This window comes from Pagrus pagrus (genome assembly GCF_965226575.1).
Source record: "Pagrus pagrus genome assembly, chromosome: 11".
Classification (NCBI taxonomy): domain Eukaryota; kingdom Metazoa; phylum Chordata; class Actinopteri; order Spariformes; family Sparidae; genus Pagrus; species Pagrus pagrus.
In genome coordinates, this window is record NC_140195.1 from 16,945,103 (window position 1) to 16,964,500 (window position 19,398).

The window sequence follows — 19,398 nt, forward strand, 5'->3', positions numbered from 1 at the left end:
TATATTGCACTCTTTACTCACTACATTTATTTGATAACTTTAGTTACAAGTAACTTTGCAGATTGCACGCTGCATTACAGCCAAAGAAGTGCATTTTTAAATGCATTTATATGCAATCCAATTTGAACAAACAGTGATTTCAATAAGGAAATGCTGAATATCGGATCCAATAATCGGCCAAGCTAATAATCGGTCAATGCATACTATACTATACTATACTATAGAATATGTATATATACATAAGTAAATATATGTATAATTAACTTTACTTGTACTTTTGACACTTACTTTTTATACTAAGTATAATTATTGACTTTTACTTAAGTCAGCCCCATGATGGAATTTCTTTCACCAAAGTGACACGTTATCTTTACTGTTACTCCACAATGACTTTTACAACAAAGCTTTAAAGGTCAAAGCTAAAAAGGGCATTTGACTTCAGAGAAATTTTCCAGTAACTGTCATTGCAGGCACATTGGTGACAAAATAAGGTAAAAACAACAATAGCAACAACAACATTGCTGCTATCAAATCCTAACTCATCTAAGCACGATCAGTGTGGAAGACTTGTTTTGAACAGCAGCAGCATTGTCACCTTCTCTCACCTCGAACTCTAACGTGTTAAATGGCACGAAGGTGTGAATCAGAGCTATTTCCAATGTGTCACAAACTGCCAAATTTTCAAAAAGGCCAGTGTGCAACATTTGCTGTTATCTGTCATGTACTTCTCTCTAAAAACCACTCCAGTACGACAAAGGACAGTGTTGACTGTAGGAAGTCACTGCTCAGGTCTCATGTATCATGACTTTAGTACCTTGAAATACCTGTTAGCAATAAAGGATTCCCACTGTGTCTGCTAACTCGGCTGTAAACAAAAAGGATTCAAGTACAGATACGTTTTAGGAAGTACTTTTGTTGACTAGGAAACTCTTCACTCTCATAAATCCCCTCCATCTATATGTAGCATTAGCATTAATAGGAAATGTTTTGTAATGCTAGAAAAATGCGACAAACCTGATGACAACGCAGTCTGCTCCTTTTATTTCATACACTAGCGTCCAAAGGTCAAATCCGTTGTAGTTAAACAGTGTGCAATAATACTCTGCCTGCCAGTCTTTATTTGATGACGCCACTAGGAGTCACCAAAGTTGGAAATCGTTAAATTCCTACACACTCTGTAAGGGCTTCTCACTGTCAATGGGAACCTTTATTATGGATCTTGTGTATCTCATGTGATTTTGTAAAACAGAAGTAACATTCGTGACAGTGCATATTCAACAGTAACCACTTCACAGGCTGTGTAGTACAAAAAAAAATACATCCGAGACATTTCTTTAACTTCCTTCCTACTTCCAAGTAAAACTACTACGCTGCTTTAATGATCGCTTTTAGGAATAAGTGCAATAACACAAGTATTATTTCAAAGATTTATTTGCAGTAATTGTGTTAAATAATGAAGAGATTAGATTGAAACAGCTTTGTTTTCAATTCTGTAAACCTCACAGAACTTTGGGCCACTTTTGATAATGACAACAGCAATCCAATAAAAACACTGAGACCAATTATTCACTTTAGTTTCATTTAGATAACACTCAGATTCATGTCATTATCCAAGACGTTTTGTTCAGCACTGCAGTGGAAAGCGAGACTTGAGAAAAACCAGTGATGAGAATGTGTGAACGGCTTTGACGCACAGATAGTCACAGTTTGTAAAGTCAGAGATGTTGTCGAAAATAGATAAAAAGTGGAAGTGAGAGATGAATTTAAAAATGTCTAGGACCGCAGCGTCATTGTGAATCGGAAGAAGAATCTTTAACGTCCGTGCTTTCTGTCGCCTCGCTGACTTCGCTCAGCTCTTTGCTCTCTCCTCCGCTGTCTCTCTCGCTCTCTCTCTCCTGGTCGCCGGATCCTGATGGGCTCTGGCCAGACGGTGCCTCCTGACCAGAGACGCGCACTCCAGGCTTTCTCAGCTGTGGGGCCAACAGACGAAAAAACAACATATTTCACAGTCAGAATCAGCTCAGTTCAGGGGCGTTAAATGTTAAACGAGGAGCGCCAACACAAATTTCCACAGTAGTTACACTGAGAGTCTAGTCACCTCGTCAGCCATGTGGGCCAAGTCTCTCTTCATGGCATAGGCGTCCTCCCCATCTGCGTAGTATTTAGGCTCCACCTCACTGATTCTATGGAGCGCCATGACAACACATCAGTTACAGTCAGAGCAAATATCTAAAAGTCTGGGCTGTAGCATTGAGGTCATATTTGTATCTTCATGATGAGAATTATGGGGGTTTAAGCAAACTTGGAAGTGTTTAGATTGCAAACAACTCAAATTTGACTCATTTTAGGCCAAAAAAAGAAAATAATAAGAATTCAGCTTTTTACGCACAAGAATTTTATTCCTGGCCCTGAGCAGAATGCTCTGGAACCTTCATGTTGGGAACAAACGTTTACGGAAAATATAATTAAACAGTTAACACTTAACAAATAAAATCTAAAATAAAAATAAATATAAGTCTAAATAGATTGTAGAAGCTTAGTTTTGTGGTGTCTGGTGCTGTTGTTTATCAATGAGGCCAATATCCACTTACAATATATATTATGTATGTGTAATAAAAATCAGGTAACAATAACGGCCGACACTTTTTTTTGCAAAAACAAATATTTTGAAAAGGATCCATTAAAATTGATTTTGTAAGAGAATTTGTTTGTTAAGCATTGGGAGGCATTTGTCTCTTACTTGACTCTCTGATGGTCAATTACAGCAACACTGTTTAAATGACCTCAGAGATATGAATACACGGTGCTATTATCAGTGTTAATAAAAGATGCCTGATCATATGTATTTATAAATCAAGTGTGCATTCACTACCAAAAAGTCTTGTGGCTTAATACTTTGTTTCTGACTTCAAAGATATCTTCAGCACTTCTGTGCTGCATTTATTCATATCATATTGGTCAACATAAAACACATTTGCAGACACAAATATATCTGCAATAAGCTGATATTGATCGTTACATCAGTCATTCTTATTTACTGGTTTAGCACCATTCACGAGCCAGGCCACGGCCACACTACTTGTGTGACAATACCCTTGGAGAACATGCATTACAATAAATGCACTGAAGTAATGTTGGCAGAGAAACGACTTACTGGAATTTGAGTGTGTTGGAGTACAGGTGCAGGGCTGCTCGGTTGCTGCAGTGGGGAGAAAATATTGGTAAGTCTATCGAAAACAGGAGCATTAACACACATAATCGGAGCCAGAGTACATTTTGTAAACAGGCAACCATGCTACAATTTATCATAACACAAAAATGTACAGTACCTTTTGCGAACATGAAGCGAGACATATTTAGCATTGAAGTTTTCTATCATGGCCCGGCTGGCCTGGTCCATCAGCTTCTGAGCCAGGCCGAGACGTCTGTGGGAGCGTTTCACTGCCTGCAGGACACAGATGAAGGTTTTAGTTTCAATAGAGGAGCCAGCCAAATACATCAACAATATAAAATGAGGTGTTTCTCATTCAGACTCACCAGGGATGTGATGTGACCATGGGGGACATCATCTGGGTCCTCCTCCCTAGTGAGAGTTCAAAACAGTTTGTTGAAACACTGAACATTTACTTTGTTCAAGTGGCGTCAGGTAAAGGTCACACATACTCACATCTTTGCTAGGACATATCCCACAATTTTGCCATTTTCGTCCTCTGCAATGTATGAGAGCTGAAACAAGGAAAAGAGGGAAAAAAGTGTCAAACATGCAGACGTACATATACTGTAAGGATTTAGATGATAGGAGCATTGGTGGCAGAAACAGGAAAAGCAATGGACACTGCACTGGGAATTACCTGAGGCCAGGACAGCCCGTGGTAGAAATAGTATTTCATCTGGTAGTTTTCTGGCAGACACAGCAGGTTACAGTGCTGCATGTTCATAAGATCCTCCGGCTGAAATAAAGAAACTGAATGTCAGAAAGGTGCATGACACGATGAAACGGTGATATGTGGTCAGCTAGCGAGTGGGCTATAGTAGCTAGCTTAGCTTTAAGTTAGTAGGACCAGCATGGCTGTCGACAGGTTTTCAGCACACTTACCCTTGCGTTTCGTATGTTCATTTTGGTGGTTGGTTTGTTACTCGGACTGTACAAACAGAAATCAAATATACTACGTTACACGTATCAATCAATTCATAATAAGTACACTGCAAGATTTAAAGAGCTTCTCTCGCTAGCTAGCTAAGTCGACTTGCTAGCAAGGAAGGGAAGGGAGGAAGGAGCGTGCCACAATAACGGCAGGCATTTCCGGTCACGGTGTGCGCTGGGACTTCAAAGTAAAAGTTGTAACTGTTGCATGAGGGACGAAAACATGCTATACACGACCTTTATTTTGAAATAGGGATTCGCGTCGATAGGAACTCGGATGTTGTGTTGTGGGTTGTTGTCTCACACTTCACACACCTACAGGAAGCATCAGGCTGGATCAGCAACCAGGGAGACCGGCTGCCTGCTGTGGGGCCCCGGATCCCCAGGGTCGACCCAACCCCACATTCATCGTGTGCAAATTAGTTGCAACAACCAGCACAATATCAGCTTTATTTGGCAAAATCATGTCTTATTATCTGGTCTTGTGTGGACCTTGTATTGTAATAGTTATTAAAATATTTTTGCTTTCAAAGCATGAATTATGTCAAGTCCTTAGAGAGTCAGATGTCCAAGAAGTGTCACAAAAATCAAGTCCCAGATTAGATTTAGGCCTTCATGTCCAAGTCTCAAAACTCTGGTTGGAGCACTGTGAAATCACTTCGGATCACTTGGGGCACAAGCTTTTAATTTGAAATCCCCAGGGTTAGCATCTGCCTTGCAATACGGCTGAGGGCCCATATTGTGTTTTTGCCCAGGAGGCCCCCTAGTGAATTCATTTAGCCATGTTTGGTGCGATAAGCTACAAGTATACTGTCCTGTCTGTGCGGATGGAGACTTTACTGTTCAAAAAAATAAAACAGAAGTCATGAGACATTATTTCTCAATTCATTACTCTTAATTTAGAGCCAGATCACAGATTACTAATCATCTCCAGTTTATCAGTGAGCCTTCAGCTCAGAAAATTCTCACTTTCCTATCCCCTCATCACAGAAAATAAATAAAATCACATTTTAAAAGAAAACTACTGCCGTTAAAATGTGGCTGTAAGATTTAATGTACGCACACTGAAATTACTCTCAATTTGATATTACTGCATACAAACATTTTACATTAGCATTGGCTCAATACAGGTATGGGCTTATTGGACAGGTTGGTATTATTATCAGTTTGTTTGTTTTGATGCGGTTGTTGTGGTTGTTATTTTATTACCCCTCAGTTTATTCTGTAGCTGTAACTGTTCCTGTTGTTTGACATTTATTGCAAAACTGAGAAATAAATGAGTAATTGCGGTTATTTGTATGTCAAGCAAACTGCTTAAAAATATAAATCAAAAAAATAGATTTGGAAAAAAGTGTTGCAAAGTACAGATCCTGTGTGGCATACGGGAAAATGTTCAAGTCTAGGCCACCATTAGTGTCATTATTACTTTGGAAATGATTAGTAAGAATATGTAATCTACATTTCCTCTACAGAGTTGTATTTGTTTTTCACAAGTGATCTTAAAGTTGTCACTTTACCTGTTATTCAACCCTATTGATCACCACATTTGTTAACTTTATATTTCATAATTGACTGTGACAGGGTCCAATCACAAGTCTTTGCGCTGCTGTCTTAATTGGACAATAGTCACCACTTCAGGTGAGCTTCTGCCATCCAATCAGCAGTGCAGCATGCAAATATTGCAGGTGTCACCAGCAGGGAGGGACAGTAGAGGAAACATATTTCCAGAATAACACGGTGTGTGCCAGGCTGTCTCCAGCACTTCACAGGAACGATGTTGTGAATGTGTCTCCAGGTTCATTCAGAGGAAGATAAAAAAAAAAACTCCCATCATATAAGGACTGATATTGCTGACTGACGGCGAGGTCACACTGTCAACCTGCTCTTATTTCTCAGAGATGTGATGGTAATGGGTGTCAGATGTGATCATTTAAGTTTTGTGAGACACCGGAAAGATCGACGCTGTGGCTGAAGCGCGTTTCCAGATGGAGGCAGACCTGAGGCTGGAGTCGAGTTTGTGGGTCGGGAACAGAAGATACCGGGCGGTCCTGACAGGCTGGCACTTCAACTGGACCGAGGTAGATAAGAAGAACCGCGACAAGAAAACAAGTAGGTGGCTGTTAACTCTTCAAAATCAGTCGATCGGTAATGTCGCTTTTTATAGCCTACTTTCCTCTGAGCTGACACACACAGGGCTGATGACAAGCCGAGCCTAGGAAACAGCAGACAACAACACTTCAGCTTCAGTGTTATCAGGGAGGGAGGGAGGGCACGATCATTGAGCTGCTTGCAGAAAACGTGAAGAACAAGTTAAACAGCACCAACATGAAGCACAACCTGCTGATACAGTTGACTGAAAACACAGAGGAGTCACACACTTCCTGACAGTAATATTAGGCTTGGCATTGAACTATCAGTCTGTGTTTTGTCTCAACATCTTTCATCCTTTACTCAAGTAAAAACACCACACTGTAAAAATACTCTGTTATTTGTATTAATATTTATTCATAGTTTTGTTCTTATGTGTATACTTGCAGTGTTATGTATACAGTATAGCGACTATAAATGTACATATAATGTAATATTATTTATTTATTTTATCAAAGTTTATCTTTATATTTCATCCCTTTATCCTGTTACTATATTCTGACTTATGTTTTTCTTCCCAGCTATAAGCTCATCTTTGTAAAAGTACAAGTGCCTCAGTTTTCTTTTGTTCCTCTACTGATTTAATGATTAGATGGAAAGTGCTTTCTGGAATCCATCTGTTGTCGGATGTTGTAAAGAGGTGTACATGTCTTCTTAGAGATAATACACACTTGTGTCCATTTAAAACATAATGATGATAAATTTGTGTCAAGTCAAGTCAACTCAGTTTTAGTTATGCAGTCCAATATCAAAAATCACCAATGCAAAAATCCTTTAATTGGTTGGTATGTTGTCTTTGATATGCGTTAAAACTAAAAAATATTGACCCATAGAAGACGCAACGATGTTTTAACCATCAATCAAATGTCTTTCACAGTCAGTATTATAGCTATAAAACACCAAGCTCCAAACTGTGATAATAAACCTTTTTTACAGGGGTGCTGTGTAACAATTTACATGTATTAATCACTTTTTATAATGACATGAAAAATGAGACCTTCCCCGTTTCTCTCAGTTGTCTATACAAGCCTGTGGATGATTTGTTTGAGTTGTTTAACGCTGCTAGACTGTGAATTGATTTGTGACGGACTCTGGCCAGATTTTCCACGACAATCCAAAGTATGTGACTTTATGCACGTTCCAGTCCGCTAACATATCAACCGACCGGCTTCAAGCACAACACATAAGTTCCACAGAGCCCCTGTGACACAGACATTTTGACTTATCATTAACAGGTGTAACTAATATTATAGATGATGGCCCAGCTCTTCCTAGGTGTGCCAGTGAGCCAGCATGCACAATAGGCCATTTTTCACAGTAAACAGTTTGACTTGTCATAGGAGGAAAAGCACCACAGGTGTGACATTAACGATAGCTCTGTTTTGTCCCAGTAAGTCATGACAGTGTGACAAGGAGCCAGGACTGAAGCAGCTAAATGGAATTCACTCTACTTCAGTGCCACTACGATCACGTGCTTTTTTTTCGTGACATGAGAGCTTTGATGTTGAACAGCTAAATATGACACTTGTGCTTTAACGTCTACGTCAAGTAATAAAAGCTGCCGTGAGGATAGTGGTTGAAGTATTCCATTCACTGTATGCAAAGAAGCGTGTGCACTGAGGTTTGCGCTGTGTGCGCTTGTCTGTGTGATTAAAGTTTCAGTACCTGTGGCAGAGGTGGTTGGAGTGGAGGAGGGCCGGGTGGAGATACTACCCCAGAAGTCGGTTGAGGACACAGACAAAGACTTCACAGGTGGGAGACTCTCGGATATCACAAACCCAAGGCCAAGGTCGACGCTTAAGTAAATAGTAATGACACAGGCTCTTTGGCCGTTGAGGTTAAAATGAGATTCGATTGAGAGTAATTTCCATACAGGTGCACGGCAGATAAGCTTTACAATTAAGAGAAATATGTGCCTGTCAACCCCCTTGCTCAGGCAGGTGATATTGTGGTTTAACAGGATGGTTTTGTCTTCTTTCCACCTTCAGTTTTCTATGTGAAGCGCTTCAGCAGTGGTGGCTCTTACGGGTTACTATGGAGACTGGGCCGGACCCAGTTCAGCTGCCCCAGTCGGGCCCTCAGAGACCAGTGGACGAAACACCTACGAACTGCTCTCAAAACTCACAGTAAGGATGGATAACTAGACAAAGATGATACTATGACTCCTATGTCTTTTAAATATCTAAGAACTGTACTAATTATCTTTAAATCTAAATCTATCTGCTAGGTCCGCTGCGTCCACACAGGCTGTTGGTGTTCATCAACCCATTTGGAGGGAAAAAGAAAGGAAGAAAGATCTACCATTCTGTGGTTGCCCCTCTGTTTGAGCTGGCAGGCATCAGCTCTCATGTAATAGGTGAGAGACAACAACATATTAAATTAAAGGGGCACTATGTAGTTTTGGGGAAGAAATTCAAACTCAGAATTTTAACATTTACAATTGAGTCTATTTAGTGTTTAGACATTTAGTCTATATGTAATAATAACTTTTATTATTTAGTGACAGAGCGGGCGAACCAGGCCAGAGACCACCTCCTGAAGAAAGACCTGGCAGGCTTTGACGGGTGAGAGCTGTCAGAGTGCAAACACTGTGGTATGAGAGCACAATAACGGCTAAGCTCGCTGGGAGGTGCTTCCCTAACAGAAGCTCTTGTGTTTGTTTATAACAGTGTGGTGTGTGTGGGTGGGGACGGCATGTTCAGCGAAATACTTCACGGTTTGATTGGGCGGACACAACAAGAGGCCGGCCTTTGTGAGAATGATCCTGCTGTCACTTTGCAGCCTTGTCCACTACATATTGGCATCATCCCCGCAGGTACTGACACTGATATTCACACACTGATGGAGTGAGATTCAGGGCAGTGACAGCTCACGTTCATGTGTTGTGTCTGTTGCAGGCTCTACAGACTGTGTGTGTTACGCCACAGTGGGAGTGATTGACCCTGTTACTTCAGCTTTGCACATTATCATTGGTGAGGAGACACTTTAACTTTTAATCACCGTTTTTGAATACACAAACAATATTATCCAATCTGAGCTCCATGGTTTAGCCTCTATGGCCATTCTTAATTCCCACAATGCTTTGCAGGAGACTCTCAGCCTCTGGATGTGTGTTCAGTCCATCAAGCCTCTGCTCTGATGCGCTACTCAGTGTCTCTGTTGGGCTACGGCTTCTACGGCGACGTACTGGCTGAGAGCGAGAAACACCGCTGGATGGGACCTCTACGATATGACTACTCAGGTATGAGTCATTTAGTGAACAGGAACGAGCACACGCTGAGTTACATTAGATGCTGATAGATTATCTGTATTTATTTTTAGCTTAAAGCTAAAAATTCAACCTGAAACTGTCGCTATGACAGAGATGAAAGGACTTCATGTGGCTCATGTGCTCTTTTTATGAAACGAAACCCCACGAAATTTCCACGCGTATGTTCTTTTTAAAATCTTGTTTGTACGCCTAGTGTTGTGCATCTCCAGCTATCTGATGGCTCTCCTTTGTCTAGGCACGGTGGTGTACCTGAGCAACAGAAGCTATGCAGGCATAGTTCAGTATCTGCCAGCAGACCCGGTGCACTCCAGCCCGAGAGACAGAACACGCTGCCTCTCAGGGTGAGATTCCAACTACTGACAAGACTTGACATAACACTGTTCAATTAAAGGAGACATATGCTCATTTTCATTTTCATAATCATGATTTTATTTGGGTTATTACCAGAATAGATTTACATGCTTAAGTGTTAAAAAAAACAAACATCAGTTTTCTCATACTGTCCAATGCCGCAGCACTGTATTCCTCCTTTGTTTGAATCACTCTGTTTTTAGCTCCCCCCCTCCTGAATACCCAGTCTGCTCTGATTGGTCAGCTCACACACGCCTGTGCCAGCAGCACTGCTAACAGCAACAGAGCAGCTGTGCTACATCAATTCTTACATGCCAAACTAGCTGCTAGGCGTAAATTGTTTGACAATAAATATTTAATATGACAAATATTTGACAGTGTGATGTCATGAAGTCAGGAAATTAAAGGCGGGTCTACTGACGAGGCATTTCAGGAGCAGTGTTTTCTGTGGGAGAGAGGAGCTTCTGTTGGTGCGGCCTATGACCTTTTTAACTTTCAATACCTTTTACATGCATAAGAGCCCGTATAAAACACTGAAGGAAAGGAAACAAATGAAATATAATAGGTCTCCTTTAATAATATACAACAAACAGACTTTCAAAAATAGAAAATGGAGAAGATTCGAGTGGGATCATGATCCCATAAAAATGTAAAAAAAAAAAAAAACATGTTTTAAATGAAAAAAAAACACAACCACTATCTGGGAGCGTTATCTATTTTGCAGACTCTACTTCTCTATTTTAATTATGTTATTTGTCAAATATAACCTTGTATTTACTGTTTGGATGTGATTTTTTTCTGTACTTCACCAGTATCACAGAGGTGATGTTCATTCCTTTAGTTTACAGTGTTATGTGACTGAGATTTGGCTATGTGAAGTGAAAATATCACATAAACAACAGCACCACAATGTTTTCATGTTGTGTCTATCCATGAGTCCCAGTTGTTTAAGGGGAATAAGTGGAATGCGACAGTGTGGTCATAGTAATTTTGTAAGTGAATTTGTCGAAATGATGAAAGCCTCTCTCATTCTTGGGTGACTAATCTTATTCCTAGCCTTTCTACAAGTCCTTATCCTTAATCTGAGGGTGAATCTAACTGGCCCTTTTAATGAGAAAAGGAGAAAGTGTCCCTGGGGGCAGCATCATTATTATTAATTTCAAATTCACTGTTTGAGACGGCGTAACTGCCAGCACCTGCAGCAGGGACTCAGGTGTTGGGTGCACCTTAAGGAGGGTAGGAACCACGTCAAGAGGAACTTGATCTGGATGAAAGGTGAGACTCGGCCGTTGGAGTGAACAATGCCTCGGTCTTTGTCTGAGGCAGCTGCCTCTGGCTGTCGGCAAATGGCTTATGATGCTCCTTTGAATGGGTGTCAAGGTCGAGGAGCTTGTTATTTCACAGACTTCCAACCAGTGTGAAAATTCATTGTGTTGTGTTTGTGTGTGTGTGTGTGTGTTCAGGTGCAGTGTGTGCTCCAGAAGCACAGAAAGACTTTTCCATCAGTCTTCAGATTCAGGCTCCCTGTACAGCTCCCACTACAGCCAGTTCACTAGTGACTCAGAAGGTAATAACATAGATGTGTTTGTGTTTTGTGTATTTTATCCCAAATCACGTCTTATTTCAAGCTTCGTTTTTGCTGTTTATCCTTTAGACTGGAGGTAGATCGAGTAGGCAATGGGAATCGCGGAGGATTTGAGGATAGCGTACTCGCTGTCATTATCTGTCATAGTGTCATTTATCATCTGTCACTCATTAGTCATCATCATAAATGTATAAATTACACACAAAAGACAAAAGCCAAATATTACAAAATTGAAATTCGTCAATGATAGAGTTAGGGTTAGCTAATGTTATTCTATCTGAAAATAGCAAAATGTCAGCTAATATCGCATAATCAATCTACCACTTTCTAGCAAAATAACACACAAAACCTGAGCCTTTGTTTCTAACTGTATACTGCAACATTTCTCATTTTGAATCCTATTAAAGGTGCACTATGTAGAAACTTTAATCAGAAGAGAAAAATGTTTAAATTACTGTTTTTTAATGCCTAAACAAACTAAATAAACACTTGTTGTTTTCATGACTGAATAAACAGAATAAACAAACTGCCCTTAAAGGACAAACAGCTAGCTTCAAATAGTGTTCTAGGGACATGATTTTCCTCTGAGAACAGCTTGTTTATTCAGTTATGGTTGAGTTTGTTTCATTACCACAATAATATTGTAAATATTAAAATTTTATTTTTGAATCATAATTTATTTGTTGAGTCATTTCTCTATTTTTTTTCTCTTGTCAGTTTCAGTCCTCCATAGTGAGGCTCATAAAGAATCATCAGTGACTGTAGGATTTTTTTTTAATGTAGCATCGTCTTTCTTTCTCTTGTCTCTCCAGGTGAGTGGGTGACCGTGGAGGGCAGGTTCAGGTGTGTGTCTCTCACTTGCATGTCCAGCTCTTGTCCCAAGTCGCCTCTGGGCCTCTCTCCCTCTGCTCACCTGGCCGATGGAACAGGGGACCTCATCATTGTATGGGACACTCACCCTCTGGGATTCCTCAAGTTCCTCTACAGGCACACAAGCACACAGGACCAGGTATGGGCACTCTCCCATTAAAACAAAGCTGGACCAGCAAGCTTTAACACTGCCTGACCTAATTCATCTCACGCTTTTCTTAGTTCGACCTGCCGTTTGTGGAAGTCCACCGTGTGAAGGCCGTCCGTTTCTCCCTCCCCTCTGGAAAAGAGGAGGAGGGATATGAAGAGATTGGAGCGACAAGTAGCGCAATTGATGATGAAGAGAGAAGCTACATCGAGACCGTAAGCAGGAATGGATCTCAGCAGCACCTGGCAGAGAGAGGCACAGAGCGAGAAATGACAAACGAGCAGAAAACAGTGCCCCCCTTCCTGTGTGGTCTGTGCTGCAGCAAAGCTCCTGCTGCGTCTGTGTGGAACTGTGACGGAGAGATTCTGCCTAACACTGAGATCCTCTGCAGGTGAGAGAGTACAACCATCCATGTTGTGTTTTGGGTATTGTCATACGATACTGTATTATCCAGGTTCAAATGTAATTGTAATGCAGCTTTATCATATAGTAATAGACAAATAAAAAATAGTGCACAGGTGGATAACGATGAGTATTTCTCTGCTGCACACTTTTAACTGCGTTCACTTCTTCTCTCAGGATTCATGGCCAGTTGGTGCGACTGTATGCCAGAGGCATTGAGGACGGAGCAGCTGTACACAGCTGCAGCGAGGAACTTGACAACAAGTGTGAAAGGATATTCTGAACCAAGACATGTAATCTAAATGATTGACAATGAGAAAAAGGGAACAATAGGAATGTTTGTAAGGAAAAGCTAAACCTTGCAGTCCGTCATGGCCAAAGACTTTGTATTTCAGGTACTTTTATATAACAATAATGAAAAAACTATTTATTCTTATATTAATGTGTGTTTAATGAAAACTGCTCCTAAAAAACACTATTAACTTATCTGTAGTGCAGGTTTTTCTGCACAAAAACACAAATGTGCACAGTTTTTTTGCAATTTCTGGTCTTCACAATGTACTGTATTTCTACTTGAGCTTTCCGAGAATAAAATCATGGGCAGTGTCAGTAGAAGTTTCAAGACAAAAAACATCTTAATGCAATAAAAAAAGACTGACCTGACTCTGACTGACTTATTCTTTATTGTCATCAACATCAGCTCAGTAGTGCAGAGCAGTAACGGCTTCATTTTTGTTGTACATAAACAATCGTGTGACACAGAGATGTAGTGTGAAGCCACAAAGTCACAGAATTAAAGTGAGACTTCTAACAAGGTGTTTCTTTCTGTGGGAGACAGGAGCTTCTGTTAAACGATCTTTTACATGCACAAGAGCTTATATTACATACTGAAGGGAAGGGGGAAATAGGTATGGTAGGTCTCTTTTAAACAAATTAAATCAAATAACACAAACAAATATAATAATATGTCCCAGAGGAGAAGTTCTTTAAACACATGTTTGTCTTTGCTGCATTTCCCACGGTCCTCCGGGTACCCGAGCCAAATCATCTGTTATTTGTCAGAGTGTGTGTGTATTTGCGTGTGTGTGTTTGTTGATGGGAGGCCTCCAGCTAGACCACGCACCTGGTAGAGAAAGACATAGTTGGAAAGAGACAGCGTCAGTCTGCTGCAGGCAGTTGAAAAGTGAATTGGAGTTGTGATGTTAAAACTTTTTCATTATAGTTTTGAAATTAGTGTGAAGCACCTACCTTGAAGCCATTCTTACCTAAAACAGGACATTCAAGCTCTTCTTACAAACCAGACCAACAAGCCCTCCAAGTAAAAATATTATGTGCATATTACGTTGTTGCTTTGCATGCATCACATTCAGTGACATCATGGTTAAGTGATGACTCACACAGGCCTGCTGGCAGCAGAGAACAGGCTTATAATATTAACTTCAAACAATCATGTAAGTAGAGATTGTCTTGCTCTACAGGTCCTACATGTCTTTAGGCCGTAGGTGTTAGGTGTGACCACTGCTGTTAGAAAAAAAGAAAGAAGGGTGGGTGGTAGAGTGAATGATGATTTATTTCGAAATTTACAGGTGAACACTCAAATCAGGCGACTACAGTTATTCTTGTCCTGTGTGATTTGGAATAAAAAAAGCAGTGTTTTTTTTCATGCAGACAAAATCAAACAACAGTACAGCAGTGAAAGATTGCAGTAAACTTTATTGTAAACTTTCCTACGGTGACGTGTGTGAGGGTTTGTGCATGTGTGTGACAGGGGGCATCATGTTTTGTGGGGCTGCACCCACTTGTATGTTCCCTCATAGCGGAATCCCACCCTCTTCACAAGATCATCCGCCTCGTTTGGACCGCGACTACAGACACAACAAAGAACGGAGAGGAAGAAGCAAAATGAAAAGGGAAAAGGAAAACGTGCTTCATTTCTTAATTTCTGTCTGATTGAACGAATAGTGTTACCTTCCATATGTGTAAGGGATGGGGTGTGTCTTCTCTGCCTCTATTTGGTGGAGCAGGGGGGTGAAGATCCTCCAGGCCTCCTGCAACTCGTCACTGGGACAGAAAGAGGAGCAGTTCAACTCGAGACACAGCACATTAAAAACAACATACAGAGACAATGAACGATGACGGTAAGTATAATAACCAACCTGCGGACAAAATGCATCTGATTTCCACAGAAGACATCTAGTATCAGCCTCTCATAAGCATCTGGCAGCTTCACGTTCTAGAGGAAGATAGCAGCTGTTAAAAAACTGTAAATATTTGCTTGCTAATGAATAAGTGATCTGTCTTAAAAGTACTAGGAATATTCAGAAAATCTTGTTATTAATGACACCGGTGGCCGTCAAGTGAACTGCAATCAGCATCCTGTTGCTCACACCCCAGGAGCAAGCATCATCCTGGGCATCGGCCAAAAGGGTCACGTGACAGTGAATGCAGAAATAAACACTGAATACCTACATATATATTTTGAACGAGAATGGCATTTAGTAGAGTGTATACCTCTACCAAGCCCCAAGCGTCCTCCTTTAATTAATAAAGCCTAATCCATTATCAAACTCAATAACCTGGTATCATAAAAAAAAAAGTAAACTACTTGTACCTTCTTAAATATAATTTAATCTCACCAGATCTAGGATCTGTCGAAAAATGTCTTATCTTGCAATGTTAAAGAAAGTGAGAAAGATTCCTGGGTCCGCCCCTTCAACTGGATCCGCACCAAAACTCAGTGGGGTTTATTCTGGGGGGAGAACTATCCTCCAACGAAGTTTCATGGAAATCTAGTCAGTAGTTTTTGTCTAATCTTGCTGACAAACCAACCAACCAACCAACCAACCAACAAACAAACAAACGGACATAGGTGAATCACTGTGAGCCATTAAATATCTATCACATACTTTTAAGAGACATGATGTAATATGTTGCAGATAAATCTGACAATTCAAATAAAGTGTGACCAACTTTTCTCAGGAATCAAGTGACACTATCTCAACCTTGATAGGTTTGCAGTCATAATAACAACATAATAACAATAAATAATATCAATAATAACATTCTAAAAGTAAGGTGCACATGAATGATGGACCACATGGATACTTTGAGTTGACTGAGCCTGCAGCACCTTGTATCTGCTCCTGTAGGTGAGGTCCAGCTCAGTCTCCTCCGGGCTGAAGTACACGCCAGGCCTCTTGGTCATCATTTTCAGGTAAATGGCTTCGTTCGGCTGCACCCGCACCACCAGCTCATTTCTCTGACAGCTTTTGCCAAAGATGTCTCCTGGCACGTCGGTGAACTGCAGACGCACTTCTGCCTTCTGCTCGTTCAAAGCTTTACCACAGCGGAGAATAAAAGGGACTCCTGGTGGATGGGAGGTCGACATGAAAGGAGAAAATCAGAAGGGACGTTTTTCAATGTAGTGAGTAAGTGAGGAAAAAGAAATATAAATTTTTTTTTGCCTCACCATCCCATCTTTCATTCTGGACATAGAGCACTGTGGTGGCAAAGGTTGGTGTGCAGGAGCCCTCTGGTACCGTGGGGTCATCAAGGTAACCCAGCTTGGAGTGCCCCTCCCCCTCAGGGTCTCCCACATACTGGCCGAGCACCACATCCGATACAGCAACAGGGGCTATACACTTCAGCACCTTCACCTACAGCACATCAAGACAACAGGAATGCAATTACACAGAAAATAAGCACAAATATCTGACTGTTTCCAACCACCCAGTCACTGGTGTTACCTTTTCATCCCTCACGTCAGCTGGGCTGGTGGAGGCAGGTTTCTCCATGGCGACCAAACAGAGCATCTGGAGGAGATGGTTCTGCATGACATCTCTGCATCCAGAAACAAGAATCAGTGCAACAATGACATTTTATTCAGTGTTTTTCACTTTTATCTGAACATACTGTTTCTCACCGAATGATACCAAAGTTGTCAAAGTATCCTCCACGGCCATGAGTGCCAAAAGGCTCCTTGAAGGTAAGGACCACACAAGCCACACTGTTCCTGTTCCAGATGGGTCCAAAGATGCGATTTCCAAACCTGGAGGTGAGAGAATGAAACACTTTTGAATTAAAACCATTCTGTTTAGGTTTATATCAGTTGTAAAGTGCTTGAAAAAGTGTGTCTGGCGCATGCTACCTCAGCACCATGAGGTTCTGGACCATCTCTTTGCCCAGGTAGTGGTCTATGCGGTAGATCTGGTCCTCTGTGAACATGGAGGACAGGTGGGCTGACAGCTCCTGTGAGCTCTGGAGGTCTCGGCCAAAGGGCTTCTCAACAATTATCCTGTTCCAGCCTCTGTTTAACAAACATAGCTCGTTAAATTAATGTGATCAAACAGCAAGTAAACAATTGCTTTTGTGGATTATAGAATATACCACACACTGACTTGCTGCACATGCACTTGGCTTGGATGTTTGTGCTGACTGGGTGGTAGACGGTGGGTGGAAGAGCCAGGTAGAAGAGTCTGTTAGCGTCCGCTCCCCCAGGCAGAGATGACAGATGAGCGTTGAGTTGAGTGAAAGAGCTGTTGTCATCATACCTGCCTCTGACGTAGGAGTTCCTCTTGAAGAAGGCTGAGAGACTCTCACTCTCTTGATCAGTGACCTAAGGGAAATGATTAACAATAATTCCTGAAAACAAACCCCAAACCATGTTGTGTCAGACAGCCGTCAAGGAGTGTCCTACCTTCATATGAGGCAGACATGCTGTCTTGATGTCCTCCACGGTCAGGTCAGACCGAGCAAAACCCACAAAGTAAGTGTTATCTGGGAGCAGGCCATCTCTGAATAACCACCTAAAGGAGGGACAGAGTCGGTGAGAAGCGGCGAGGCAGGACACCACCCAAGGGTCGAAGTCCTCATGATACAATGTGACCAAACAACATTTTAACCAACTTTGTCTGTGTTTGAGCAGCAATTCCATACTCACCACAAAGTTGGATAGATCTTCTTTTTTGCAAGATCCCCCTGTACAAATAATACAGCAAAGAAAGAGATCAGATTATGAAGCTCTACTGATAATCGCAATCAATAAAGAGTCCAAAGAGCAGGCAAACTTCAATAGTACAGTCGCAGTCCTATGGACCGGGTGGAACGGTTGAGAAATGTGACAACTTTGACTACACCCTCTCTGCAACACTCTGAGACTTTATTTAAAGTTTACATAGATCACTGCTTTGCCAAAACAACTAGATTTTGGGCTCAAGGCCAAGAACAGTCTGACCAAATGAAAATTCTTTCACCGCTCGACAAAGGGAAAAGTAGATGCAGCACATTTAGTCAACATGTGCTCATTCCACAGCTTTTATATTCTGTGATATTCCCCAGTGAATTGTTCTCCTGCAAGGCTTTGTGTCAACTCCATTGTCTCTTTTTAAACTCTTATTTTCACTCTGTACTTCAGTGTTTATTGAAGTCTATATGAGCTGACCTCAGCAAACAAGACAGTTTGTTGACTTTTGACATCTGAAACAAACCTATCATTTCTGCAGATCTCTGTTAAATGTTGTCAAAGGGAAACTGAAAGTGTATCAAATTTAACTTGAGAAAAGAGGAAACTGGTTATGTTTATCATGTTGTAAGAAGTTCAGAAGTTGTACTCACAGAGGCTCCCAGGATTATGAATGCGTGTGTGTCGGAGTGACCGGACCGCTCCTCTCCATAGAGCTCCCTCCTGAGCTCTCCGAACACCTCAGAGCGACTCAAAGGCTCAGTGCTCATTTTCTGGCCCATATGGTCTCAGTCTGTGCTTACTGTGACTATTACAACTATTTTCCTCTTGCCACATGACACATGCAGTATGGTGAAATTTCAATTGTCATCCTGCCTTGCAGAAAACCTCAGCGAGTTAATGCTGCCACCTGTTGTTGCAAAGAAATAATGTCACTGCCTAGTCATGCTTTGTAACAGCCCCTGTAGTTTAGAAGGTTGAAGATGGAAATCAAATCAGGTCTGGCAACCTGTAAGAAATCCTTTCCATTCACTTTAACTCACAATTCAGGTTTATCAAGGCGAAACCCAAAAAAACAATTGGGAGGAATGTTTCTTGCTCCTAAAACCTCACCTTGGACAAATGTTGCGCAAACATAATCAGTTGCCTCAGACGGAGAAAGTCTGCAGGAGTTCTTATCAGTGCTCTTTTCACAGGAATATGAATAGTGTTCGCATGCATGCAGCTTCTAAATCAAAATGATTTCAGACATGTATGAGTTTTAGTATCAGTAACAACTGCAAAGAGTCTATTTAAGCACTATTTAAACTAAAACATACCATACATAAGCTGAAAAAAGATGACTACTGTACACAGATAGTGGTGTATGTTGACGAAGGTTCTCAGTCATCCAGGTCATGGTAAATCTAGGTGCTGTATCATAGGAAACTGGACTTGTTTCAGTTTCAGACGTTTCACCTCTCACCCAAGAGGCTTCTTCAGTTCTAACTAACTGGAGGGGTGTTGCAGGCTTTTAAAC

The 19,398-nt window shown here is 41.2% G+C and overlaps 3 protein-coding genes across 8 annotated transcripts; 1 reads left to right on the forward strand and 2 right to left on the reverse strand.

Moving 5' to 3' along the window:
• Positions 1-1,413: 1,413 nt before the first annotated feature.
• naa10 (N-alpha-acetyltransferase 10, NatA catalytic subuni) lies at positions 1,414-4,285 on the reverse strand. Of its 2 annotated transcripts, none has more exons than XM_084365893.1 (8): positions 4,097-4,285; positions 3,852-3,950; positions 3,668-3,726; positions 3,538-3,583; positions 3,330-3,445; positions 3,155-3,199; positions 2,099-2,183; positions 1,414-1,970 (listed from the first exon to the last, which is right to left on the reverse strand). In XM_084365893.1, exons 1-8 carry the CDS (start codon positions 4,115-4,117, stop codon positions 1,788-1,790), a joined length of 654 nt encoding a protein of 217 aa, XP_084222019.1. In that variant the 5' UTR covers positions 4,118-4,285; the 3' UTR covers positions 1,414-1,787. The 2 variants fall into 2 exon arrangements, with proteins under 2 accessions (XP_084222019.1, XP_084222018.1); XM_084365892.1 differs by having other exon boundaries at positions 1,414-1,978; positions 2,098-2,183; positions 4,097-4,284.
• A 1,609-nt stretch (positions 4,286-5,894) lies between these two features.
• Positions 5,895-13,582, forward strand: LOC311265006 (ceramide kinase). 2 transcript variants are annotated; one of them, XM_084366284.1, is made up of 13 exons: positions 5,895-6,253; positions 7,949-8,044; positions 8,281-8,418; positions 8,520-8,648; positions 8,793-8,856; positions 8,962-9,107; positions 9,190-9,264; positions 9,381-9,533; positions 9,799-9,904; positions 11,378-11,481; positions 12,312-12,508; positions 12,592-12,908; positions 13,097-13,582. In XM_084366284.1, the coding sequence occupies exons 1-13, from the start codon at positions 6,130-6,132 to the stop codon at positions 13,200-13,202; spliced, it is 1,755 nt and encodes a 584-aa protein (XP_084222410.1). In that variant the 5' UTR covers positions 5,895-6,129; the 3' UTR covers positions 13,203-13,582. The 2 variants fall into 2 exon arrangements, with proteins under 2 accessions (XP_084222410.1, XP_084222411.1); XM_084366285.1 differs by having other exon boundaries at positions 11,384-11,481.
• Positions 13,583-14,614: 1,032 nt separating this feature from the next.
• Positions 14,615-19,343, reverse strand: LOC311264786 (glucose-6-phosphate 1-dehydrogenase-like). 4 transcript variants are annotated; one of them, XM_084365890.1, is made up of 14 exons: positions 19,199-19,343; positions 18,993-19,107; positions 18,533-18,789; positions 17,859-17,896; positions 17,616-17,724; positions 17,317-17,534; positions 17,067-17,225; positions 16,842-16,967; positions 16,666-16,759; positions 16,389-16,575; positions 16,050-16,285; positions 15,076-15,152; positions 14,888-14,980; positions 14,615-14,784 (listed from the first exon to the last, which is right to left on the reverse strand). In XM_084365890.1, exons 3-14 carry the CDS (start codon positions 18,659-18,661, stop codon positions 14,694-14,696), a joined length of 1,557 nt encoding a protein of 518 aa, XP_084222016.1. In that variant the 5' UTR covers positions 18,662-18,789; positions 18,993-19,107; positions 19,199-19,343; the 3' UTR covers positions 14,615-14,693. The 4 variants fall into 4 exon arrangements, with proteins under 4 accessions (XP_084222016.1, XP_084222017.1, XP_084222014.1 ...); XM_084365891.1 differs by lacking the exon at positions 18,993-19,107 and having other exon boundaries at positions 19,232-19,343; XM_084365888.1 differs by having other exon boundaries at positions 18,533-19,107.
• Positions 19,344-19,398: the final 55 nt, after the last annotated feature.

What these genes read in the sequence shown, in the direction of transcription:
- naa10 (XM_084365892.1), bottom strand. Translation starts at nt 4,117, where the DNA reads ATGAACATACGAAACGCAAGG. An exon ending in GGATATGTCCTAGCAAAGAT is followed by an intron (nt 3,584 to 3,667) that starts GTGAGTATGTGT and finishes AACTCTCACTAG; the next exon opens with GGAGGAGGACCCAGATGATG. An exon ending in TCGCTTCATGTTCGCAAAAG is followed by an intron (nt 3,200 to 3,329) that starts GTACTGTACATT and finishes TCCCCACTGCAG; the next exon opens with CAACCGAGCAGCCCTGCACC.
- LOC311265006 (XM_084366284.1), top strand. Translation starts at nt 6,130, where the DNA reads ATGGAGGCAGACCTGAGGCTGGAGTCGAGTTTGTGGGTCGGGAACAGA. An exon ending in AACTGCTCTCAAAACTCACA is followed by an intron (nt 8,419 to 8,519) that starts GTAAGGATGGAT and finishes TCTATCTGCTAG; the next exon opens with GTCCGCTGCGTCCACACAGG. An exon ending in CATCAGCTCTCATGTAATAG is followed by an intron (nt 8,649 to 8,792) that starts GTGAGAGACAAC and finishes TTTATTATTTAG; the next exon opens with TGACAGAGCGGGCGAACCAG.
- LOC311264786 (XM_084365891.1), bottom strand. Translation starts at nt 18,661, where the DNA reads ATGGGCCAGAAAATGAGCACTGAGCCTTTGAGTCGCTCTGAGGTGTTC. An exon ending in CATGTCTGCCTCATATGAAG is followed by an intron (nt 17,535 to 17,615) that starts GTAGGACACTCC and finishes CATTTCCCTTAG; the next exon opens with GTCACTGATCAAGAGAGTGA. An exon ending in CCAGAATGAAAGATGGGATG is followed by an intron (nt 16,286 to 16,388) that starts GTGAGGCAAAAA and finishes CCCATCCACCAG; the next exon opens with GAGTCCCTTTTATTCTCCGC.